Source organism: Protomyctophum bolini (assembly GCF_963924005.1).
Source record: "Protomyctophum bolini genome assembly, chromosome: 14".
In the NCBI taxonomy this organism is placed as follows: domain Eukaryota; kingdom Metazoa; phylum Chordata; class Actinopteri; order Myctophiformes; family Myctophidae; genus Protomyctophum; species Protomyctophum bolini.
This window is the reverse complement of record NC_137875.1, coordinates 7,382,520-7,409,024: the sequence shown is the minus strand read 5'-3', so window position 1 is coordinate 7,409,024 and position 26,505 is coordinate 7,382,520. Positions and strand designations below refer to the sequence as shown.

The 26,505-nt window shown below is 45.0% G+C and overlaps 2 protein-coding genes across 4 annotated transcripts in view; one reads left to right on the top strand and one right to left on the bottom strand.

The window, feature by feature from the left end:
• The window catches only part of tarbp1 (TAR (HIV-1) RNA binding protein 1), a 36,352-nt gene extending 12,153 nt beyond the window's left edge, over positions 1-24,199 (bottom strand). For 2 of the 3 annotated variants that reach the window (XM_080781349.1, XM_080781351.1), the window contains exons 1-25: positions 23,727-24,199; positions 21,028-21,560; positions 18,731-18,917; positions 18,218-18,315; positions 17,866-17,935; positions 16,720-16,874; positions 15,479-15,531; positions 15,280-15,377; positions 14,838-14,973; positions 14,277-14,373; positions 13,505-13,594; positions 13,184-13,280; positions 12,396-12,647; positions 12,019-12,119; positions 11,025-11,183; positions 10,474-10,706; positions 10,100-10,231; positions 9,207-9,318; positions 6,033-6,215; positions 4,700-4,914; positions 4,074-4,145; positions 3,773-3,893; positions 2,879-2,989; positions 2,339-2,488; positions 1,777-1,863 (exon numbers count right to left, since the gene is read on the bottom strand). In XM_080781349.1, coding sequence (XP_080637475.1) covers positions 1,777-1,863; positions 2,339-2,488; positions 2,879-2,989; positions 3,773-3,893; positions 4,074-4,145; positions 4,700-4,914; positions 6,033-6,215; positions 9,207-9,318; positions 10,100-10,231; positions 10,474-10,706; positions 11,025-11,183; positions 12,019-12,119; positions 12,396-12,647; positions 13,184-13,280; positions 13,505-13,594; positions 14,277-14,373; positions 14,838-14,973; positions 15,280-15,377; positions 15,479-15,531; positions 16,720-16,874; positions 17,866-17,935; positions 18,218-18,315; positions 18,731-18,917; positions 21,028-21,560; positions 23,727-24,108 — 3,924 coding nt within the window. In that variant the 5' untranslated portion in view covers positions 24,109-24,199. The remainder of the gene's footprint in view (positions 1-1,776; positions 1,864-2,338; positions 2,489-2,878; positions 2,990-3,772; positions 3,894-4,073; positions 4,146-4,699; positions 4,915-6,032; positions 6,216-9,206; positions 9,319-10,099; positions 10,232-10,473; positions 10,707-11,024; positions 11,184-12,018; positions 12,120-12,395; positions 12,648-13,183; positions 13,281-13,504; positions 13,595-14,276; positions 14,374-14,837; positions 14,974-15,279; positions 15,378-15,478; positions 15,532-16,719; positions 16,875-17,865; positions 17,936-18,217; positions 18,316-18,730; positions 18,918-21,027; positions 21,561-23,726) is intronic. The other variant, XM_080781350.1, reaches the window with a different exon arrangement.
• Positions 7,301-7,597, top strand: LOC308328270 (SRA stem-loop-interacting RNA-binding protein, mitochondrial-like; the record flags this gene model as incomplete). The annotated part of the gene is made up of 1 exon (XM_080782041.1): positions 7,301-7,597. The coding sequence occupies one exon, from the start codon at positions 7,301-7,303 to the stop codon at positions 7,595-7,597; it is 297 nt and encodes a 98-aa protein (XP_080638167.1).
• Positions 24,200-26,505: the final 2,306 nt, after the last annotated feature.

The window sequence follows — 26,505 nt, the reverse complement described above, 5'->3', positions numbered from 1 at the left end:
GGAGGGTCACACCATCCTGCTGGTGGCCCCTTTCTGGCCAGGGAGGACATGGTTCCCCCTGCTCCACAGCCTCTGTCACGGAACGCCTTGGCGCCTCCCCGACAGGAGGGACCTACTGTCACAGCTGGGAGGCCGGATCTGGCACCCATGCCCACAACGCCTCCAGCTGTGCGTCTGGCCGCTCAGGGGCCGGAGCCACTGCTGAGCAGCCCGGTGAGATACACCATACTGAACGCCAGAGCGCCGTCCACCAGGCTACAGTATGACAACAGGTGGAAGCTGTTTTCCAGCTGGTGTAGGGATCTGGGCGAAGACCCAGTACACTGCCCTGTACCCAAAATCCTGGAGTTCCTACAATCTCTACTAGGTAAGGGCCGGTCCCCCTCTACCTTGAAGGTTTACGTGGCAGCAATTTCCTGCCGCCATGTGGCAATTAACGACCGCACAGTAGGGAGCCACAACCTGGTGTCCCTCTTCCTGAGAGGGGCTCGGAGGTTGCATCCCCCGAGAGCTCCGAGGGCTCCGTTATGGGACCTTAACCGGGTACTGGACGCCCTGTGCGGGCCTCCCTTCGAACCCTTGGCACAGGCCGAGCTGAAGTGGGCGTCATACAAGACATCCCTTCTCCTGGCCATTACATCGGCAAAGCGCGTCAGTGAACTGCACGCTCTGTCAGTCAGTGAAACATGTCTGAGGTGGAACGCAGACGGCTCGGGGGTCACGCTGTGGCCAAACATAGCATTCCTCCCGAAGGTGCTGTCGCAGGCTCACCTCAACCAGCCTATCAGGCTGGCTCGATTTAACCCCCCACCTGGAGAGGGGACAGACAAACTGGAGCTGTTGTGCCCAGTCCGGGCTCTGAGAGCCTACATTGAAGCTACTGCACGCATCAGGCGGGCAGAGCAGCTATTCCTTTGCCATAGTGGTGTGAACAAAGGCGGCGCTCTCTCCAAGCAGCGCCTGTCCCACTGGATTGTAGACACAATCAGCCACGCCTATGAGGTAAGTAACCTCCCCGTACCATCAGGTGTACGGTGCCACTCTACAAGGAGCATTTCCACATCGTGGGCTGCCATGAGAGGGGTGCCCTTGGAGGACATTTGTGCCGCCGCCTCATGGGCTTCGGCAGGCACTTTCTCAAGATTTTACAGGGTGAACGTGGCCACTCCCCACCCATTGGACGTGGTCCTCTTCCCCGAATCCTCCGGTTCTACCCTTTGAGGTTTGTAATCAGGATTCCTCGTGACTTGTCTGGTATAAGTCATTCAGTGCTTAAAGCACCGCCTCTGGCGGTCAGCAGGGACGAAATAGAACGATAGTTACGTATGTAACTACGGTTCTATGAGTCCTGAATGACCGCCAGAGGCACTCTTGTCACTCAGAATCCTCGTGTTCTCGCGAGAAGATTCTGTAGGGACTGAGCCCCAGGTGACTGCCGGAAGTTATAGACTACTCCGGGGGTCATCACGGGGTCAAAATTGACATTGTTGGTATAAATACTCGACTGCGCATGCGCGAAGGGACGTATTCAGTGCTTAAAGCACCGCCTCTGGCGGTCATTCAGGACTCATAGAACCGTAGTTACATACGTAACTATCGTTTTAGGATGTTTAGGTATCTTTCTAAACATAACAGCCAACGTTGTTTTGCGATCTGACACGTTGTGAGCTTGTAGATCTGCTATGTTCACTATACTAGTTTGGGTCCCGGGGAGACATCAGATGTCTCTTTTGGGTGACAGGCTGAAAAGGTTTGGGAACCGGTGCCATACTGTACCTTATCTTTCGTTAAGGGCAGAATGATGTTCAGATGGACGAGGACTGACAGGAAGGTGCAGATGCTCGTCTTGGTCTTTTCTACATCCTGAATACAAGCAAAACGCCAACCGTACAAGACCATTAAAAAAATGAAACACAAGCGGTTTGAGATGACCGACTGTCATTTTGACTGTGACCCATGTTCGACTCCAAACTCTAATTCTCTCCCTTCGGGGCCTACTAATCGTTCCCACCAAATTATTATATATCTGCTATCTTTGAAAGAATTGTGACACGCACACTGCAACTGCTTAACCCATTTTAGGCGGGAACCCCTTTTGTTGTTAGCATTATGTTATGCTTTATCTATTGAAAAATAGCAGATCTACAAGCTCATAGCGCACCACCGAGTGGCTCGCTACGAGCTTGTAGGTCTGCTATTTTTTGAAAAATCGAAGAACGACTGACATAGAAACATAGCTTTTTCAGAAAACTGTCATTTTCAAACAGACATTTTTAGAATCTGATCTCAGGTCAAAATGGGTTAAAATCATTGGTCAGATGTGCATTGAGGAACTCACCACATTGAAGCAGGCCCACAGCCGCTCTATGTGTTGTGGGTAGTGGAACAGTATGAGGATCATCATCCACTCCATCAGGTACTTTACGGAGGCCTGGTTACTGCAGAACCCTGCCTCAAATACCTGGTTCAGCACCGTGACCACAAACTCCTGCACACGCAGTCGCACGCACGCGCGCGCGCGCACACACACACACACACACACACACACACGCACACGCACACGCACACGCACACAGTTACTTTCTCATTGTTAGTTTTAGGGGTGCACTTAATCGGGCTAATCGTTAATTTCACCAAAATAATCATTGAAAAGCTTAAGACAATACAAATAGTTCAAATAGACTAGCAAGAAAAACAAGCTCAGAACGTGTCACAGCGCTTTGCAGATCAGCTATTATAACACGACACTGCATAATATGAAGTATAAACAAATAACACTTAATTGATTCATTGATTAAGAAATGAATATAAAACACGCTTCTTGTTTTGATTTTAATCTAAAGACAATTAATCTAAATAAATAATGACAGGCCTTCACCTCCTTCAGTTTGGGCAGCAGCAGCAGCAGCGTCTGCCACACCCGGTTCTTCACACGATGCTGCAGGGAGTTGTTATAGTAACGCACTTTTGACCGCGATATCTCCTTGTCCTGGAGGGAATGGGGAGAGATCATTGTCAAGATGTTAGACCTTGATATATCCTTGTCCTGGAGGGAATGGGGAGAGATCATTGTCAAGATGTTAGACCTTGATATCTCCTTGTCCTGGAGGGAATGGGGAGAGATCATTGTCAAGATGTTAGACCTTGATATCTCCTTGTCCTGGAGGGGATGGGGAGAGATCATTGTCAAGATGTTACATCTGGTGTAAAGTGGACTTGACTTACTTGACTTTTTCCTGTAGGCTCCTAGGTGGAGCATAGGGCCGCAAAAGTAAGTGGTGTAAAGTAACTCAGTACATTTACTCAAGTACTTTATAAAAAAAAAACAATACAAAATGTGCCCAAAATATGAGACACTAGTCCAACCCTTAATGCGTCCATGTGTTAAGGGAAGAGAGACAAATGACATGCACATGCCAAGGGGCTCCAACGTTGAAGCGCTGGGCCCTAGTGGTAAGAGGAGGGACTGCAGGCGGACCTGTGTGGATTCATGACCGGGAAACCCAGTGCAGCTGGGCTTTAACATTGAGCGCTCGGTTGCACTTCCGCATTTGACCACCAAAGTTTGGTGGTCAAACGAGGGCTCCAATGCAACAGATGCATTTATTGCACCATATTTATAAGTGACACATTGAGTCTGCTCTTCCGCAGAATAAATGTAAAAACAGAGAGAAACACATCTTTATTACAACCCACTGGAACAATCAACATGATCAGATGGAAGAGAGCTGTTGACAATCTCACGTGAAGGGTTCACAGGTCAAAAGGTCACCTTGTTCAGGAGAAGGGTAACCAGCTCCTCCATCAGCTTCTCGTGCAGTGGATCGGAGCCCTCCAGGCGGCTGAGGAAGGCCAGCGCACACGTACGAGCCATCTGCTCATCCCTGTCCTCACTGGAAGCAACAGGAGGATAAGACACATGCAGAGAAACAGCTAAGTTACACTCAAAGTACAATCAAATATGTAAGGGGTTCCTGTTCTAAATGGCCCGTGCTTCAGGAGCACCCTCTAGTGGCTGAAGTTAAATTCACAGCTAAAAATAAATGGGCTAGAGGAAGGGCTGATCAACTCACCCAGTCACTACTGCGTTGGTAGAACACCGCTCTCCCAGCTGCTCCACGTACGTCTGGACCTCCTGAATTAGCCTACAGAATACAGACCCTCCTGAATTAGACTACAGAACACAGACCCTCCTGAATTAGCCTACAGAACACAGACCCTCCTGAATTAGCCTACAGAACACAGACCCTCCTGAATTAGCCTACAGAACACCAAAATAAACCCTCCTGAATTAGACTACAAAACACCATCAGAAACCCTCCTGAATTAGACTACAAAACACCATCAGAAACCCTCCTGAATTAGACTACAAAACACCATCAGAAACCCTCCTACACAACACCAAAAGAAACCCTCCTGAATTAGACTACAAAACACCATCAGAAACCCTCCTGAATGTTGAACAAAACAGTGTTGTCCTGTAGTAAGCCCAAGGACAAAGACCCCAGCCGGGAAGAAGCTCAGTTACTGTTTTTATCCACCCTCCCTTTCCCTCGATGTTATTGAATAAAGACCCTTTCAGTTTTTGCAAACTGTCTCTGAGTCTCCAGTTTCATGGTGAAACCTTACCTCCACCATCCCTGGGTTGCCACACTAATTAGCTATTCTAAAATGACACGTTTTGAAGGTTTATATATACCGCTGGTCTCTCCTGAACACTGGGCCGTAGACGCACGCCTCGGTCAGGATGTCGATGTGGACGAGGCTGCTGGAAAATGTGGCGTTGACGTCCCAGCGCCGGCTCCCCCCCGGGCCAGCGCACAGACCGGGAAGCCACGTGTGACAGCAGTGCTGGATGAGAACGTTGAACACGCCCGTCTTCAACTGGGACAGCTCCACCAGGTCACTGGCCACCTGGCGCACACACACACACACACACACACACACACACACACACACACACACACACACACACACACACATCTATCACCACCTCAGACCAGATTATACAAATGTCTTCTAATTCCCAGAACAGTTTTCTGAAATGCCTACGTTTCTATAACAGTGATTCTCAAGCTAGTTCATGTCAAGGACCCCCAGAATTGTACGTATTCGGCCGCTTGTAGATCTGCTATTTTCAGTGCGCAGCAGGCTTTCATAGAGGACACGCTGGCTTCTATGGAATCCAAATGAGTGAAATAAGCCGTGGCGACTGAGAACTTTAGTCCACGAGACTGAGGGCTGTATTTTGCGTGTCTTAAGTACAAGGTCTTATTCCCTAACTTGAGTAAACTAAAGACCTGGAGGCGTGATCAATGCCATTTGGCTATTCTGAGTGGCCAAAGAGCATTGATCACGCCTCCAGGTCTTTAGTTTACTCAAGTTAGGGAATAAGACCTGGTACTTAAGACACGCAAAATACAGCCCTGAGAGTGCAGTGCTCATTTTTCTCCTCTTCTACTGGAACCCTGCCATAAAGTAAACCATTGTGAATGGCATTGACTTCCTATCTATCAAGAACAGTTAAGTTTACCTCCTGCATGTAGTGTTTTATATAGAAAACAGTCACTGTACAATAGTTGCCGTTTCCACAGACTCGATTTTTGGTAATAATCTACCTTCGCCGAGGTATCACCATAACCCATTTTGGGCAGGAACCCCTTTTGGTGTAGCTATTGAAAAATAGCAGACCTACAAGCTCATAGCGTGCCACTCGGTGGCACGCTATGAGCTTGTAGATCTGCTATTTTTGAAAAATCGAAGAACGACTGACATGGAAACATAGCTTTTTCAGAAAACTGTCAGGATGTAGAAGACATTTTTAGAATCTGATCTCAGGTCATGGGTTAATTAGGTAAATAAATGCCATATTATTATTGGCAATTTGCCGATTGAGCGATCCCATCGGCAAAGCAGGAGTGGAGCTGGAAGTATGAATCAAGTTGAGCTGCTCCTCCTCGCCCCTCTCAACTGAACTCCAGCATTACCATGCCATTACGTCCAAGTTGGGAAACACTGCTTTCTTTAGTCACCTGTTTGAGGAGGGCAGTGAACTTGGGCGCGCCCGTCAGTGCCAGCAGCTCGCAGTGGAACGCCATGGAGACGAAGCTTCTCAGACCGGGCCAGAAATCATGAGGGTTGTTGCTCAGGCCCTGCACCAGCTCCCACGAAACACTCACCGCCTCCGCACACAGATCCTCCTCCGCATGCACCACCTGGCAGCAAGATACAACATGGAACACAATCTAAGACTTGACCCAAGAGAGATTACAATAGTAATCGTTCAAGGTTTTTTTTAGGATCCTTAGGGTCATCCAAATAACATATTAAAAATCAAACCCGTGTGAACTGAGTGGTGCAACTCCCCTCTTCCCCCCCTCCTCTCTCTCTCTCTCATTAGCAGGCAACAGTGCAGCACGTGCAGCACTATCTCTCTCTCTCTCTGTTTCTGGCACAACAGCGCCCCTACTGGTACTAATAGTCATACTGGTGCTCATTAACACATACATAGGCGGACGCATAGGTGAACCAACACATAGGTGAACACGGACATTGCCGTTCCTTGGAGTGGTTGCACCACTCAAAAATGGATTATTATATACATTTTGGATCTTGGTACATTCAGGGTTTGAATGTTGGAGTATACCATTGAAAACCTATAGGCAACATTTTCAAATTTGAATTATGCTTCAAGTAATATGTGACATGTCATACTACAGTAGGTTTCATTCATGTTTTTCGTGCAAAACGAATGCTTGGAATGGGTTAGTATATGGCTATACTGTATATGGACCTGGCCCATTGTTGAACCCATATATGGAGCTTTAGTGATCGTGCCTGATGCCATGATGACACATTGAGGTTAGACAACACACTCCATATATGGGCATGGCCATATAGATTTTAATATGATGGCCATAATAGGGACACAGACGGGCAGATAAAGAGATCTCCATATTGGAGACGTGATGTTACAGAGATGACCCTACATGGACATCCCCCTACTAGGAATCTACAGGTCGTCCTTATATGGCGAGGTGAATTACTGCCGTATAATAATAATAATAATAATACACCTTCAATTTACCTCTATATAAGGCTGAGCCTGCCACAGATAATGGAATTCAATAGAAAGTGCTAAAACCAGGAGAGAATAGGATGCCTTCACAGAAGATCTGAACTAGAGCCTCAATCCAAGAAAGACGCTAAACCTAACGTCTTCCAATACCTCTACGAGGATTCTGTGGGATTCTACGAGGTCGTCTGTGAACTGTTCAAGTTCAGCCCAACAACACTCGACATGGCAGCGCCGGTGGCGACCCGGTCCAAGAGGGTGTTTGAGCTGTTTGTGTCCAAGATACCGTGGACCGTATACACCAAGGAGATGAGGGAGTACTTTGGACAGTTTGGACCAGTGAAGAGATGTGTGCTTCCCGTGGACAGGGACACTGGGTTCCACAGACAGTACGGTTGGGTTACCTACTCCAACGAGGAGAGTCTGAACCACGCTCTGAATAAAGAACCGCACGTTCTGGAGGGAGCCACGCTGCAGGTCCAGAAGAACATGAGATATAAGAACAACAAAGAGACGGAATAATGATATGGCCTCGTCACCCTTAAGGTCCTTTCAGATACCCTAGAAACAGCAAGTTTAGAAGACGAGTTGAGTGTCTTTCCACTACAGATTCCATCCCGTTAATATTAACATTGCAGCAATATTTAATACAAAAAAGATGCATCATTAGTCCTTATGATAGGATTATTAAGGCCTTTCAGATGGGCAGCGTGTGATGCAGAAACTATAGTAAAATATCACTTAGTGGAGGTGCTGGGTTCAAAAAGTAACATAGGAAAAGAGAAGGGAACCCGCACACTCATATGCTCCAAAAGATACATTTATTGACAGAGCCAAGCCTCTTCATCCAGTCAAACAGCGTGTGATGCAGACGTTGTCGCCTGGATCAACGACAGGTCTGCTCATGAGCGGCGTGACAACGCAAGCATAATTTATTTTTTAGAGAAATCATACCAATGTGAAGTGAGGGGCGTTCTTATCGTCATACATCATCTCCTTCTGGCCATTCACAATTTACGTCTTCACCTTTCTGTCCTCACTACTTTACCCTCAAGTCCTTTTATCCTCAAGGCTAATCACTTGTTGCGTCCTCAATTCACTTCAAGTGAGGGGCGCTCTTATCATTACCATACATCACATTCCATGCTCAGCCAATCAAATCATCACAAATGTCATTCCAGCCAATCACTTTTGCCGTCTTCACTTTTCTACCCTAACCTTTATCTTCAATATGTATTTTGCTCAGCCAATCAAGTCATCAGCCAATGTTTGTGTTCACACAGACCCGGAAAGCTGGGCATAGGAGGGGCTAGCGCCCCTCAAAAAACACTTCTGTCTCTGTGTCTCTGTGGCTCTATACAAACAAAATTCCATAAACTTTGTGACAAAATGACAAAATTTCGGAAAGCCGTGCACTGGAGGAGCTAAAACATGATGCCGTCACAGGAGGGAATGAATAAAGAAAAAATAACAAGTCCATAGACTTGGCTTCCACATGACTTCCAAGGGGGCACACACAAAGCTGAGCGTTGGATGGGGCTAGCACCACTCAAAATAATATATATATATACACCGGTATTGCAACATACAATATTCCCAAATCCAGGGGATAAAGGGCCACTTCACCCATTTTGCAACCAGATCTTATCTGAATGATGTTTAGGACATAAGAAAGACTTTACTGTTTTTTTTGTTTTTGTGTGTAATATGCGTTTTTTTTATTTATATTTTAGTCATGACGCCATCTTCATGGGAGGAAGTCTGACGTGAAAATGTGGTCTCACGTCCCTCCTGGACTACATGTAGTCTCAGTAAAGGCTCATACATAGTCTGGATTTCCGGTGGTTAGGTGACCACCGAACTACAACATGACGTCACGAGCTGCGGTGAAGAGCAAACCACCACCACCGCTCCAGCCCTTCTCTGTTTTTACTCACCACCGCTCAACGTTATTTCGTGGTGGTCAGCTCACCACCGAAAATCCAGACGATGAATAGGCCTTAGGCCAGCCCACATGGGGTGTCTCCCCTCCACAAGTGCACCAAAGTATTATGGTCATTGTAGGAATTCAACAATCCAGTCAAGCTCTAGTCAAACGCACAGTCTTAATGCTACGGCTTGGAGAACTAACCTTTGGCAACACTTGCTCCATGAAGGCCAGTACGGGCAGCACCAGGTCGTTGGGCAGCAGAGACAGGGCCTCCACACAGCAGGCCAGAGCAGCCTCCAGGCCCCCAGGGATCCTGGAGGTAGGGGTGGGCCATATGGATTAATATCTCTTAAACAGTGAAACAGTATGCCCCCACACTACTGGCACCGTTTCCTAAACAATTCATACAATTATGTAAGTTAAATTATGATGTTTTAGTAATATTGTTTCTGCCGTTACATACTGCCAAGCAGGTGAAGAAATCACAGACCAAGGCTTTAATATGGTTTGCTTTTATATGAAATATCCGAGACCATAGGGTTTTATGGAAGATGCTTCTGCACATAATATTAGTTTGACCACTTAAAATGCTCTAATCTTAAAATAAGCTAAAGTAGCCAATTCTACAAGCTCTGAATGCGTCGCAGACGCATTGAGAGCTTGTAGAATTGACTACTTTGGCTTATTCTTAAATAGAAAGAAATGCTGGCATCCAAATGACTGAAATCAGTTGTGGCGACTGAGAACTTAAATCCATGGAGGCAATATGGTGATATCAGATATCGTCGACATGATACAAAGTCTCCACGATGTGCCTTTTCAGATATATTGAAGATAACCGTGATACAGTGAATACATTGTATGATTTGCAGTTCCATACCTTCATTTATACTTTATGTTTCGTTCTACAGGTCAAAATTATGTTACTCCTTTTCCTTTTAAGTTTTTGTTAGCTTGTAGGTACTGTTACATATCTTGGAAAAACAACCATACAAACTAACATGAAAAATAATTTTGATAATATTGTGGTTTTCGTGATACTGCTTGAACAATAACGTGATATTATATTTCTCCATACTATGGCCCAGCCCTACCTGGAAGTCTCCTCAGTATCAGACACGACTCCGGCCCTCATCAGGAAGCCCAGGCAGATCCACTGGTCCCTCATGAAGTGGGCCGACATGCGGCCCCAGTTCTGCAGCACAGGACCCTGCAGTCCTGCATCACTGTAGGCAAAACATAAATAAAAGCCCCACAAAAATGGATACTTTTTCGTATTTTTCTTTTTGTCACATGCCAAAGATTGTGGGTCTGCTGTGTTCGGTGTTTGCAACACCATCGTACGACGAATCTTCATATAAATCAGGCATACCTCTCAAATCACATCGGACGGCCTTTAACCACTTGAACCACTTTAAGTAGGGCTCTTAAGTGGATAATGCTTTTCCGTAAAGCAAAACACACTAACCTTGTGCCGTCTATGGTCTGTGGCTTCAGCAGTCTCTGGTTGAACCGTCCCAGAGGGCTCTGGCTGTTTGAGGCGCATTGCACCGAGCTGTACAGGTAGTCATTCAGAGCGCTCAGAGCGGCCGCGGTCTCCGAGCGCTGGTCAGACATGTGCTGCTGCTCCACCAGGACACACACTGTGGCCAGCGACGCCATGGCCACCGCCCTGGACACCTGGCACGGTACGGAGAGGATCTGGCAACACACGGAACAACATTTAACCGTGTTATGCAAGTCAGCAACTAGGGCATAGATGCTACTTTTGCCATTTTTTTAATTTGAACTCTGAAAAGTAACAGTTTTGGACATACTGTATGAGGTTCTCTTCATAATCATCTAACTCAAGGACATCACCACAAACAGAAGACATCTTACTAAAAAATACTGTCTGTACCTCTCTCATGTCGTCATATTTAGGGCAATAAAACAAAGAGTTAACCTCATTTTCAATGTCACAAAACAGACAGGCATCTCTTTTCCTCTGCCAGTCTCCAGTGGTAACGGTGATGGTACCTGTGGTGTTGGTTCCTGCAGGGTCCTGAGACAACCTCTGATGACTTTAGGGAAATAGGTCTGTTGCATCCTAGAGCGATACTGGGGAACGCCGCCGTACATCGCCACCAGATGCCTCAACACGCCGAAGTACAGCTCCGCCCGCTCCACGTCACATACCTGCGAGTAGGCGTGGAAAACAAAACCCAGTCATAGATTCATCGCGATGCGGACACGGGCGATTATGAATCGTCATTTCTTAATGTTTTTGTTTGTATATGTAATAAAAGATAATGGAAGTGAATTAATCTGCTTTCATTATGGATCATTAGAAAGCAATTTGTTTATTAGTCACACAGTGAGGGGGAAATAAATCGTATTATTGGAATGGAGATGCATCGTGGTGCATTGGAAATGGATTCATCATCGAATTGTAGCCCTCTGAATCTGAATGGAATCGTCTGGTTAGGTACCTAGAGATTTACACCCCTAGCTCCCTAGCTACAAGGCACAACTAACGCTGCATGGACAACAGTCATGTATGCCAGTGGTTCTCAACCCGTGGGTCGGGACCCACAGGGGGATGGCCACATCATTTTGTGGGGGGCACTGATGACACTGAAGTCCCCCTGTTCAAATGGGATTCTGTGTGGGCGTTGAGAAGAGAACCACTCATCCATGCTAGGCTGCATTGAGGCGACAGCATGCAGGGCCTGTACCTCTACAAGTTCCCCTGTTCAAATAGGATTCTGTGTGGGCGTTGAGAACCACTCATCCATGCTAGGCTGCATTGAGGCGACAGCATGCAGGGCCTGTACCTCTACAAGTTCCCCTGTTCAAATAGGATTCTGTGTGGGCGTTGAGAACCACTCATCCATGCTAGGCTGCATTGAGGCGACAGCATGCAGGGCCTGTACCTCTACAAGTCCCCTGTTCAAATGGGATTCTGTGTGGGCGTTGAGAACCACTCATCCATGCTAGGCTGCATTGAGGCGACAGCATGCAGGGCCTGTACCTCTACAAGTTCCCCGCACTGCAGTCGTCTCAGGATAAACTCCTGAACAGGATCAAAGACCCGAAGCATGATCTTCTCCATGTCCACCGCCACTCGGTCACCTGCGATACACAATTCAATTACACACGGAGCAGAGAGTCATCTGAAACAGTGTTTGGCATTTAGCGTGACAGTATTTGCCAGTGGTGTACAGTCATTAACTCACGTACTGTACTTAAGTGGATTTATTTTACTTTAATGGATTTTCCTATTTTCAATACATTCACTTCTACTCCACTACATCTCAGAGGCAAATATTGTACTTTTTACACTATGATTAGTGTCATAGACAAACTCAACACCGTGTGCTGCAGTCAGAGAGATTACTGCAAACAAACCTTGCTTGTCTGCCGCCGTGCGACAGCGAGGCGTTACTTTGAGCTGCAGCAGTCGCAGCAGCAGCTGAAGGCACTTGTCCGTCTTGCGTAGCGGGAGGTAGACGTTGGTGCTGATCCGGCTCAGCGAGTCCAACAACGGACACAGTAGCACTTCCAAGCCAGAGTCTGTGTCCTCCTGCATGTCCACGCACAGCAGCACGGCTCTGGCCAGCTTATCGGCCTCTTTGGGATCGGGTAAGCTTTCATTTTGACCTGTAGAATGACGACAGTAAAATGATAGCCTTCTTGTAACATATCATACATGAAATATACAAACCATAGGACAATTCCACAAGCATCAACATTAAATTAAGTATAATGAATCCATGAAACGTGTAGAGAGAGAAAAAATCCCAAGGCCTACATTCTGTGGTAAGGTGTTCGATCTAATGTTCCTACTTTAGACTAGAGTTCTAGACTAGAGGCCCCGGATTCCATGAAAAAGAAAACGAAAAAAAAGAAAAAACATTTTAACGGTGCCATGCGGCATACCGGTAAGGCAGACGGAAATGGACGTGGATCTGTGGGATGCAGCTTAAACTGAACTTTACTCAGGTATCTAGTTCATCGCCGTCCGACCGACCTGCACTGAATGTCAGATGGATGTGACATCTTCGTCTTTTCAGACTCACCTGTACTAGCTGGGGCCTGGAGGAAGGTGTGAGACTCACCCGTACTAGCTGGGACCTGGAGGAAGGTGTGAGACTCACCCGTACTAGCTGGGACCTGGAGGAAGGTGTGGGACTCACCCGTACTAGCTGGGACCTGGAGGAAGGTGTGCATCTCTGACTGGACGTAGGCTCTGACATTGAAGGTGTCTTCGTTGATGGACAGCCAGGCACACAGCTAGAGTGGAGAAAGGTTGGTTTTGCACTTTATCTATTATGTACTATTAACTGTGGTTCTCACAGCGTTCGGACCGGGGACCACAAGGGGTTCAAATGGATCTCCCAAGAGTCACGGCCTGAAAAGGTTGAGAACCACTATAAATAAACTCACTTTCTCTGCTGTACTATAAGCACATTGTATAGGTAGCAACGGTCAGCTTTTCTGTTGCGTTCAGCCATTACCTGAATCCACAGTGACGTCCCCCTGCACAGAGACTCATCTGGGCGGAAATGCGTCAGGAAACTGAACACATCATCAACGCTGACAGCGGTCTGCAGCACAAACAATGAAATACACAACCCCCATGTTATCTAGCGACATTGAACGTTTCAGTAAAGTAGATATTAGAGCCGAGCAATACGACTTCAAATCGTGATTTGATCATGACTATTTCAAACTTTCTCCTCGATTACAACGAATGAATGATTTATTTTCTTTACACTGCCTAAACCATGTGACAAAAGGTCTGTACTGTAAATGATCCGGTCATCAAATCTATGGCTCAGGAATGCGTCATAGTCCAGTTTTCGGTGAAGAGCGAAAGAAGACGCTCTTCGGCGAAGAGTGTTTATGTGAGCGGTGACCACCGTGGCATGACCGCCATGTCGTAGTTTTCAGTGGTCATCTCTTCACCGAAAACTGGACTACAGATTCATTAAAGTATATTCAACGGAGGAGCATGCATCATCATACAGATTAAAATATAGAATCTATAGTTTGCAACTACTTCCGGGTGAGTCAGATGGCCCCTGTGCACATGGGTGTGTCCCCAGGATGGTGTCGGAATGGAGCGCGGGTGCCACTTGCAACCTGACGCCCCATCCATTAGTGCAACTCATCACTCTCACCCCACTCCAATAGGCCTTTAGCCAGTAAGAGGTTCTACATTTTGGGTACATTTGCCCAGCGTTAGTAGATGGATATCCCATTGATTTCATTGTGTCTTCATCTTACCACGTCGGTGAGACGCAGAGCGCTGCGTAGGAGAAAGCACTGGGCCGCTCCTCTCAGCAGGACCTGATGGGTAATCATAGTGCAACGCATCACTTCCCTGAAAGACACCACAGAAACAAAGTTCATCCACACGCGGTCCATTCTAGTTACGACGGACCCTACAGTGTGTATGTGTGGCGTCTGTGGACATGGTCTGGTATCGACATGGCCTGGTATCTTAGTTAGTTAGTTCATTTATTTCTGTAATTCTTTTTTTTTTTTTAAACAAGCAATTTACAGTAGACCTTAGTCAACAAAGTGACTATTTGGCCGAAAAGGTATGGGCTGAAGTCGAAGCTTATTTTGCCCACCTTAATAAAATATAATAAAAATAAAATATCACAGGAGCATATAGAAACGTAAGAGTATACAAAAGAAAATTAACTATCACGAAGATTCAAAAACATTTCAGACCAGATGAAACAAAAATAAACATTATTTTTTCAGACGAAAACATTTTATAATTTTATTGTTGATATTTGTATTTATTCATTTGTTATGGTCTTCCAACTGAACACGTACCTGAGAGCATTGAGCCCGTCAGTGCCCAGCAAAGGGCTGTCAGGGAGGCAGGACAGCGCCTCCGACAGGAAGAGGATGGGTACTGCACACCAGTGCTGCGATCCAAGCCTCTGAATCAGCTGCAGCAACACCGGCCCTGCAGTCAGAGCATGAGCAGCAGACAACCAGTCAGAGATGGCATTCTGCAACCGGGCGGGGCTGCACAACTAAAAGCATTAAACATCAAACAATTAAACCCCAATATACGTGGATATTATCTCCATATTTAAACCTTTTCCATTTACATTTAGACAGGAAAGTCTGTGAAAGATTTCACGTAAATTGCCCGATGCGTACATGATTTGAGGCTTTTTGTTCCAAACGGGCCAGCGCAGCAGTTAGTGACTCTCTGCTTTCCCATAATTCCCAGTATAATAAGTATCATTGTGTATGTTATCTGTACCTCTGTCCTCCAACGGTAGGCTAGTGAAGAAAGTAACCATGAAGGCTTGGAGTTTCACCCCCAACTCGGGACAATCCCCAACGCTCTGACCAGCCGCCCTGGGAAGAGATATAGAGTTGTTTAATTAGGAAAGGGAGTAAATCAACATATTTTTGCAGTCGGTAAAATGATTGTACAGTTTGGTAAGATTCCTTCCTACCTGTGAAAGAGGGAGCTTTCAGAGAGTACATCCATGAAGGGGCCAACAATGAACTGCAGAGCAAGAGTACAGCGGAAAAATCAAACTCAGATCTAAATCTCAGCATTTTCAGTTGAGTGCAAAACTAGTGCACATGTTAATTATCCACCAGAGGGTGCTGAAAACACCAAATGCAGCATAATTGTACCACATCTCAATAGCCAGATCCCAATATTCAAGTCCCTGTCTACTTGTCTCCTTCATCTTTCAGCATGACGGGGTTACAATGATATTGGTGACCTGACAACATGGGTGACTAGCTTATTTATGGATTTTGTTTATTGATAGGGTTAAATCAAGGGGGCACGTTGGCACAATTAGTAGTGCTGTCGCCTCACAGCTAGAAGGTCCTGGGTTCGATTCCCGCCAGGGACGCTGTGGGTGCTGGCGGCGTGTTCTCTCTTCGCACAAAGTCGCTAATGTTGCTCTGGAGAGGGAAATCTGGAGCTCTCTGGTGGAGCTGTTGCCCCCGCGACCCGACCACAGATAAGCAGTTGAAGATGGATTGATGGAACAGAGTTAAATCTAGTCGTGTTTACGTATTGCAGGACATTAATAAGAGTTATCCACAAGGTGGTCACATAATGTGTCAGGTCATCAATTTCACCATAACACCGTCATGCTGGAGGACGGAGGAGGCATACATTTGGGTGTAATGATCGCAGACTATGAATCAGCGATCATTATAAACATTATAAATAAGTAAACTTTGTGACGCGTCACAAAGTCTTGCTTGCTTCTGCGGGGCACTAGGTAATCTCTCTCCAATGCAATGCTATGGACAATGGCGGCGCGCAATGAGCGGCCATATTTTTCTTCACTGGTCATCATGGAATATTTTCCGACATTAGGACATTCGATCGCGCTATTTTAAAGGCACCCGTTGGTGCAATGGAGCGATGTACACTATCGGGTAATTCTTCAAAGGCTAGTGAAAAACAACGGCAGTGAAAGGGGAATTACGGTTGATTAATTCAGCACTAAATGTGTTAGGATTTAGAAGACATTTGTAGAATCTGGTCTCGGGTCTTAATGGGTTAACACATTTAGTTTTTACATAGCTACAGTTTTCTGTAGCTATGTCAGCGGTGCTCAAACGTTTTCATGTCAAGGACCCCAAAATGCCCAAATATCATATGCATTTGGCCGCCGACCCCATCTGAAAATGTTTTGTACCAGGTACAACATAAGTTTGTGTGGACCTTTGAGAAGGCAGAGGCGAAGGCTGGCTGTCGGAGAGCCTGCAGGTCCAGGAGGTGATACACTCCCTCCTTCATCAGGGACTTGTTTTCACTGTGAAACATGCGCTGGTAGACGCATAGCAGCCACGACGGATGGAACAGACCACAGCCTGACACTGCAACACACAGACGAGAGCACTGGTCAGCACAGCAACATCAAAACCACCATCCACAAACAACATGTCGGTTCATTAAATAGAACCTCCAGAAAAATGCCATTATAATATTCAGCGAAAATGTTCATATTCAATGAAAAGTTTTCAAAAAGGTCACATAATCGCGTTAACTTCCCTCATATTTGTCAACTTCCTGCATATTTCACAACACAAAATAAAATGTATATGTTGTGCAACTTTTCGCATACATTTTATAAACATGAACAAAAAAAATCAATTTAAAAAACATTTGTTCACGCACAATAAATACATTTTTATGAACACATTTCTAGATGCTGACCATGTCGACTGGATCATTGCAGAAGTACTACTGTAGACTACTGCACTCTAAATGGATTATAAATGATTTCCCCCCAGAATATAGGAAGCGACCCATCTTCTTCTTCTTTCGGAAATTAGCTGACAGATTAAAGAAGAAGATAAATGACTTCCCCCCCGCTCACCCTATCATTATGCAACTGCTTGGACTGTGCCGAGTCAACAGTGCAACCACTGGGGGGGGGGGGGGGTGCTCAGCTGCTTGCGTCTGTGGTTGGGCCACACCTCACCAGTGTTATTTTAGTTTTAATAAAATTTGATTTAGTTGTGGTCATAGTTTAGTCACCTGAAACGTTTTAGTGTTAGTCTAGTTTTAGTCAACTAAGTATCATAAAACTTTAATCTACAGTTAAGTTTTGAAAAAAATTTGCTGAAAATAGCCAATCTACAAGCTCACACAACGCGCTGCAGGTGCGATCATACGATTATGTAACAATTGTGACAGGCCTAGACATGTACGTGTAAAAAGTAGAAGGGCATGTGCTTTGGGTTGCATCGTTGCTTAAAGATGAAGTGTCGCGATATTATGACCACACATGGTTAACTCCATAGACACACAAAACAGAAAAAGTACAAAAAAATGACGGCACTCCGTCTTTAAGTCTTACTCCACCTTCACTGTCAGATGCTGTTGTTTGGATCAGCATGTCGATTCTGTTCAGAACTGGTCGGATGACATGAATCTTCACAGAAAAACAAAACAAAAAACAAGCAGAAATTAAAGCTGCTGACGACATCCGAATCTGAATGGTTTGTATTGTTGCCTGGTATCATTGTACACATGGAGGTTGCTGCATTGTAGTAAATTAACAACGCAAAAGACATATTTACATAATAAGGATCTCAACAATATAGAAAGTGGTATTGCTGCGGGGCGTTGGGGGACAGGGGACATCACTGAATCACTGACATGGTGGTCATAGCCCACATTGAAATCACCTTTTTTTTTTCTCGGGATTACCTACCTGGTTCTCCTCCAACGTCTCCATCACCAGTGCATAATCCTCCCAGAACTCTCTGAGCAACTTGCTTCTACTAGGATCCCATCTGAACAAGATCTCATCTGTTGACGATTGAAAGAGTTGCTGAGAACACATGGTGTTGGATTAACCCATTCTGGGCGGGAACCAACCCCTTTTGGTGTTACCATTATGTTATGCTTTAGCTATTTAAAAATAGCAGATCTACAAGCTCATAGCGCGGCGCGCTACGAGCTTGTAGGTCTGCTATTTTTGAAAAATCGAAGAGCGACTGACGTAGAAGACAGGTAAAAATGGAAAACTGTCAGGATGTAGAAGACATTTTTAGAATCTGATCTCAGGTCAGAATTGGTTAATCATGTCTACACCATCAAGGCCCGCCGTCTTGAATCTCTTGAAAAATAGATTTTAGTCGACTAAATAATTGTTTTGCCATCTAAATCAACACTGCGCTGCCTACGGACCAGAGCTACTTGCTGGGAACCAGCAGCTTTTTACCTTGGTCTGATGAAGAACTGGGACAGTGGCACGCCTCCTCCTCCTCCGACCGGGACACGGCCCTCTTCAGCAGGTACAGTGCGCGCTTGCGCGACACGTTGTCCGCGTGCGTCAGTCCGTCCTGGACCATCCGCCAGAACTGGACAGAGAGACGCGGGTCAGGGTGGCCGGATGGCGCCTGCTGGCTCTGACACGGAGGAGGAATAAGATAATAATAATGAAAGAAATGGTGGGAGAACAAATACTCCTGAACACGACTTAAGTGCCTGTAGAACAGCTTCCCTCCGAATAACGACTTACACGAGTTATGTTTTCATTGTTTAATCCGCGTTTATAATACGTTTTAGGGGTGTAGTGCCTAAAGTCCTATACTTAATGGCACTACTGGTTGCCAGGTGGAAGTTCCTACGTGTGCCAGTACAAACTGACCAAAACATGTCCGTTGAATTTAACTTTGCTTTATTCTCTGCAGTCATTTTCCTATACAACATACAGATAAAATAATAAGAAAGAAACACAGGGTACCAGCCCTCCTCTGAACACAGTAGAAAACTGTTAGCCTCTGCTGTCTGCCACTGGCAGCCTGGTTAAATACCTGGCCTGGCCCAGACACTGACCAAGCTGCAGTGACACTGTCAATCAGCAAAACATTAGGTCATAATGGCTCTTACACCATAGACTAGAGTATTAAAAGGATAGAGACTGATCTGCCGCGAAGCTCCGCCCCCTCCGCTATTCATGTCAGTGGAAGTTGCTCAGTGGCGTTTTGAAGCACCCGGAAGGACCGTCTAAACTTCCGCCTTTTTTCGATTTGGGCACCAAACTTGGAATATTTTTTAACACTACGACAAGCGATTACACCATTTTAAAGTGGATTTTCACGACATGCAACGATCAATTCAGCGCAGTGGCACTTCAAAGTTTAGTGAAAGCTAGGCAGGGAGGTCAAGAACACGATTGTTTAGTCACGGCATTAAAACTGTTAAAGGAGCACTTAATCTATTTTCAACCACATCTTCATATAATTGGTCTATAATCATATAGTCATATTTGAACTGGGGACACCTCATCCCGACAAGCACTTGGAATTGTGGGAAATTTGTGAGCTGGTAGATCGGCTTTTTTCACAATGTTTGCCTTCTTACGTAATATTTAACATATTGTATTAAAATGGTCTTAAAAAGTCATTCAATTGTAACTTTAGAAATCCAGACCTAGTTTTTCTTAAAAAATGTATAAAGAAATTATAAAAAATAATTATGTTTCCATATATACAGTATTGTACATTGCAACAACTACCCCAAAAGGGATTCCCGTCCTATAAGGGTTAAGCTAATCGTCTGGGGATTGGGGAACACCCCAAAATAATTTGGGGAACCTCAGTTTTAAGATTGCATTATAAGATGGCACCAGTCCATTTCCGTCGATTCACTCTGTCTCATGGGTGGAATGTGGACAGTTTAGAAACCTGCCTACCGATGTCATGGTCGACGGGGATTCCAAGCTCACAGAAATAAAACTGCAGCCTTTCTCAAAGAAGTTTAGGGATAAGGGGTAAGGCACCACCGGCGAAAACAGGGCCCTGTCAGTGCGTAGACGGAAATGGTGCCATTAGTGAGGACCAATAAGCCCTTCGCTAAATCCCACCTAAAAAAGCGATTTTGTCCAATGCCAATCCAAATAGTTTAGCAACGGTTGCTATGCAGGTCAAGCTTTCGCCACCTCATAGCTGTCAGGGTTATATTGAAACGTATTTAAAGGAAAGCCCCTTGAGATGCCTCGTCTCGTTTTAGAGGGGGTTATTTTGCATGGCTGTGTTGTTGAACAAATACACTGCTTAACGTAGAGAAAGTTACACGACTGACCCACTCAGGTGATGGCAATAATACTAATGACCATAGTCTTACCGGTCATTAGTATAGTATCCTGTCGGTCGTTAAAAGTTGATTTATCCCTCTGCCATTTCCTCGTGTTTCTAGTTTATTTAAATAATGTCATGCAAATTTGTCCAGTGCATAGCCTACTGCAGGCCTAGTTGACTAGATTTAGAAGCCATTTTGATGCTCTTGCTACTGAAATGATTGATTATTTATATGGAGAAATGCCGTCATTTAACATGCATCTCTATGGGGGAGGAGGACAGCTTGCCCTGTCTCCTCGCTGCTAACGTGCCTATTGGACAAGGACGGGTTGGGGAGGGACTTAGCGAAGGGCTAATTATATTGTATGAAAATGGCGTTATGTGTTCCTTTATTAGCTGAAAGATAAAGAAAAACGAATGAAAAATGCAATTATACCGTGGGAGGAAACAGATGATCGGAGAGGACCGTCAAGCACAGTAAGGTGCGTTCCGTGACCGCGGCCGTGCGGTCGCTGGCGTGCCACCTGCACAGATCCTCCACGATGAACCGCAGCGCACTCCCCAGCTTTGAAACCCTGCCGCCGCCGCCGTCGTAACAGTTGAGGAGGGTCAACAGAATCCTGACGGCCACTTTGGAGACCGCCACGGTGTCGGGCGTGCGCCTGACAAAAGACAAGGCGGACGACAGCACAGCGTGTGCAAGGCGTTCATGTGTGTCGTCCGTCGATGACGTAAGGGTAGGCAACAGGACGGCCATGACTTCCACGGCAACGTCCACGTTTGCTATCCGGTGGACCAGAGACGCTTCTTCTTCTTCCGACGAGTGGTGGTGGTCGTGCTCGTCTGGCGGCTGCAGGGCGGGCAGGACGCAGTGCCACAGTCTCTCTGGGACGGAGGCGTCGCACAGGGGGGCGCACGCACCCAGCAGCCTGCACGCAGCGCCGGTGCTTTCCTGCGCGGTGGCGATACCTGTTGTAAAGATAGGAACAATGTCAATTCATTGTGTGAATCTTCTGAAATGTCTGGTATATCTGGAATACATACAACATATCACACATCTGACAACTGTCACATGTTGGACGCACAAGAAAATGAAAGCAAAGCCGGGTCAGAAGGCAAAGCTCTCAATGTACCGAGCAGTCTTCGTTCCTTCTCTCACCCATCACACACGCACATGAAGTGTGATTGCGGATACAGGCCCAGGTGGTTGGCGTAGCCGTCTGGGCACCTAGGCTGGTGATCCAGCCTGACAGCGTGTCACGGGTTTGAGTCCCGATTTGCTGCGTGTCACAGCCCCCTCCCCTCCCATCTCTCCCCATTTCCTGTCAACCTACTGTAAATCTATCAATAAAAGCCCCCAAAAAAGGAGATTAGAAGCGACCGAAATGAGTTTTCTCAGACGGCTGGCCGGCCTATCCCTTAGAGATAGGGTGAGAAGATCAGTCATACATGAGGGACTCAAAGTAGAACCGCCAACTTAAGTGGCTCGGGCATCTAGTACGGAATACGGATGCGTCCTAAGTGTCTCCCCAGGAGGACCGTGAGGTCTGCATGTGCCACTGGGGAAAAAAACACCTCAATATCTCCAGGAGGAAGTTGCTAAACCCCGTGACGCGAATCTGGATACGCGGGATGTTGTATTCCCAATTTCCCATTAAATATTTTTCTTGCATTTGAAGACAGTGTGGGAGTTTTGTCTTTCAATGCAGTAAAAATCTTTTTTATTATACCCGTCCCTCAGTGTTAATTCAACACTCAGGATCGTTCATGCACGTGCATAGTGCATACGTGTGCGTGTGTGCGGGACTCATGTGATTCTCTTGCAATTAAGTTAGATTATTTCAGTAACTCTTTTAACTCATATACTACATTAAATGTAATAACATCACACACTTCCTCTTAGCACATACTTGAAGAAGTACAAAATAAATTGGAAATTTTAAATAAAGATATTAATGTTTTTGTGAAGCAGCATATTTCAACACAGTGCAAGGCAATACAGTGTGCTTTTATGAAACATACAAAAACTAAGACACAAAGCATTAAAGAGTATGCATGCAAAAGAAACACATTATACAAGGAAGGATATTTGACTCCAATTACATTAGCTTTCCAGTCAGCCGTTTAACATTATGGAAAACATCATCAAGTCCATGTGTCCATCAATTATTGGATGTTAAAACCAGTGGGGGTGGGGGGGGATACTGTTACTTACGAGTAAAAGTCAAAATATACTTAAGCTACCAAAAGTAAAAGTGTGTGTTATTCATGATATTTCATTTCATAACCCCTTATATCGTTTACCCTTTTTTTCTGCATGAATTCCCCAAATACAGAAAGGGTAAGGGTCCTGCAAGGGGCTATCCCATTCCACAAAATATGTGAAATATAAGTGTCCCTTTCGGGACACTTATATTTATGTCCTTTCCAAATTTATAAATATCCTCTGAAAATAGCCATGGCCTACGTGGTTATTATAATGCAGTGATGCAAATAGCCTGTATCCTGCATGCTTGACTCACTAAATTCAGAAAGGACTAAATCAGGTCACCCTCTGCTCTGGGGGTCAGAGCCGGCAATACTCACTCAGTACTGTACTCTAACATCGTAGAAGTACTAGTAGGACTCATAAAATGTCCCTGGGACCCATCTAAAAGACCACAGACCCATTACATTGAAAACCTATTTAGTTACATCACTGAATAACGTATGTTTTACAAAGTAAATAGTAGCTAAAGTTTTCAAATAATTTGTAAAAGTACTGTACAATATATGATTGCCTCTGAGATGGAGTGGAGTAAAAGTATATAGCCTACTGACAATTGGAAACAGAAAAGAAAGAAATACATCAAAATGGTACTACAGTAGGTGTATCTACTTAGTTACTTTACACCACTGGTTAAAAGTGCTCGTCATGCCATAATATAGCACAGTCACGGTTCTCAAAGTGGGGTCCAGGGACCCCAGGGGTCCTGAGGGAGTTCCAGGGGGCCCCCAGCTAAATAATAGTTTCGAACCAAATGGACCCTCTTCTCTTATGGGGAGGTCACTGGCATATCTTTTCAAATGGGGGTCCGTGGGCTAATAAGTGCAACTTTGGTGGTCCTTGACATGAAAAAGTTTGACAACCAGTACCTCCTCTGCTCGCCGACGCTGTGTCATCTGCAGAGATCCTTGCGAGGAGGGCGATGCACTGCGACCACACGACATACTCGATCTTTCCTATTATAAGCCATCTTTTAAGGGCCGTGAGACGACAGCGAGCTTTCTTGGCATTTTCTCCCGCTGGTGATGATGAGGAGCACGGGGTCGTGTCCTCCTCGTCGTCGGGGGTCTCATCGTCGGTCAGCAGCAGAGGTCCATGCAGCCCCTCTATGAAGGCTGTCAGCGCGTCTATCTGGTGTGTGCGCACCGGCCACTGGTCGCGGTGCCAGCACAGACTGTCGAACAGCACGTCGTAGTCGGGACCGCTGGCCAGGAGAGCGTTGATTAGCACGGAGGAGGAGGAGGAAGCCATCCTGGACAGTGAGTGAACTGAACTGCCACACAGCAGCGAGTTGATCGGTGTTTTCGCTCTGTTGTTCTTCAGCTTCTTCTCTCGCTCTAGTCTGGTGTGATGTGATGCGACACCACCACGCGTTTCCAATGCGGAATGTAAACTTCCGCGTACGTCACCTGATACTCTCGCGAGACAGTAATAGTATCTCTCTCTCTCTCTCTCTCTCTCTCTCTCTCTCTCTCTCTCTCTCTCTCTCTCTCTCTCTCTCTCTCTCTGTGGGTGTACCGGTGTAATAATATAAGTTTGCTGTAAAATCAATGTAAACTGAAATGTACTTACAATCATTGTATACTACTTGTTTACTCGCTATATTTATTTGGCATTTGATAAAACAAAATTGCAGATCTTGACAATTATAAATCAACTAATTAAATTATGAGGCAATATGTAATTATGTATTCAAAGCATGAACTCAGCTCTGTGTGTGTGTGTGTGTGTGTGTGTGTGTGTGTGTGTGTGTGTGTGTGTGTGTGTGTGTGTGTGTGTGTGTGTGTGTGTGTGTGTGTTTATGTTTGTCCACTTTTTCCAGTAACGGTATTACTCTGCCAAAACAGTAATATTATAACTATTTACTTTGTAAAAAATAGCACATATTACATATTACTCTGGATTTGTTGGCTACCGTTTGAAAACATTTTATTAAAAAGGTCAAGAGAGATTGCTGCTTTATTTTATAGCCTTTTTGGTTGATTGGCGATTCTTCTTATTATTCAAAACAATTGGATTCAGTTCAAAAAATAAGCTGACTAAACATATTGTGTTGTTGTAGGATCCTTTTTTGCAGGTGGGGGGCGCAAAAGCAATAATAATAAGTAACATATTGCCCAACAAATGTTTATGTATACAATATACTGTCTGTTTTGAGATGTTGCAGCCAGTACATGTGTGCAGTTCAGTTGGAAATTGGAATATGCAGTTGAAAATGACTGATGAGACTTGATTCCAAGTAATAACTAATGTAATATTATTACTTTTTCTAAGGAGTAATATGTTTACTTTACTTATTACTCCTTAGAAAAAGTAATATTGCCCAACACTGCTTATACCTGCAGGCTTCTTGCCAGGAAGTCAAACTTTTTAGGCGAAACTTTTTTTTAGCTTGAATCAGTTCCAGATACATATTGTGAAAATATAGCAGATCTATACAAGCTCAAAGCCTCATTGGGAGGCGTGAGCTTATCAGTGTTTTACCAGTTTGTTTGTTGGTCATTAAAATATCACTTCACTGTCACCTGGGGACCCCCGAACCAGTGGTCAATAACACTGTTTGATTTCCTAAACATGATTTGCATCAAATAAATCTGTTTGTGAAATAACTCACTCACTTGCACCCCAATCACTTTCCAATAAGCTCAGTTTATCTGGGTTGTCGGGTGGAGGGAATGCAATGCCCTTATTGACATGTCTGGGTAAACGGATAAAAGGTAAAAAGGAGCGCTTTAGGGGACAAAAATAGATCCATTATATACACCTCAGCAACAGAAATAGTTCCTTTACAAATATAATGGTCATGAATTAGTAAGAAACAGCACAATTAAACACTGGAAAAACAGAGATATATTTGACATTCCATTTGAAGGTTGAATATTTTTGGACCATTTTTGCAGCATAAAAACACCCAAAACACACTTTGTAGTAATGTGTGTAATTTTATACAGGTATACGCAATGATTCCATATAGTCTCTACACAAAAACACATTTCATTTTCATGAAATACTATCAAAAGTGATTCTCAACTTTTTTTTAAAATATGCATTTGCCTCGTCTCTCGAGACAAGACTGTTGATTACACTGACACTGTTTCTTCTTTATTTGCTGATGGGTTCTCAGATTGCCATTGGCCATGGAACCCTATTTGATACAATCGTTTCACCTCTGGGACCTCAATCGCCACTGTACAATTCTCTGTGTTAGTTCTAACTCTGAGAATGTACCAAAATGTAAGGGTCTATTAGGTTCCATTTGTAGTTGTACACTCTCAAGAGTGACAAACCCGAAAGGGTCCATTTTAGACCCCCATGGACCCCAGAACCAACATTGAGAACCAGTGATATAAAACACACACGCACGCACGCACGCACACACGCAGAGGGTGAACAATACAAGCAGGTAATTCGATTAGTTTTCTGCTGAACAACACAAACCCTAGCGTCTCTAATCGGCGATGAACATTCAGCGAAAATAATAGATCTACATGCACCGTTGTGAGCTGGTAGGTCGGCTATTTTCAGTGAAGAGATTTCGGTGTTGTTAAGGGGGGAAAACAATCAGCGAAAATACAATCTGCTGAAATGCTCACGTTAGTGACCAAAGTTTATGTTCTTTGCATGTCACATGGCAAGTATAACGGTCTG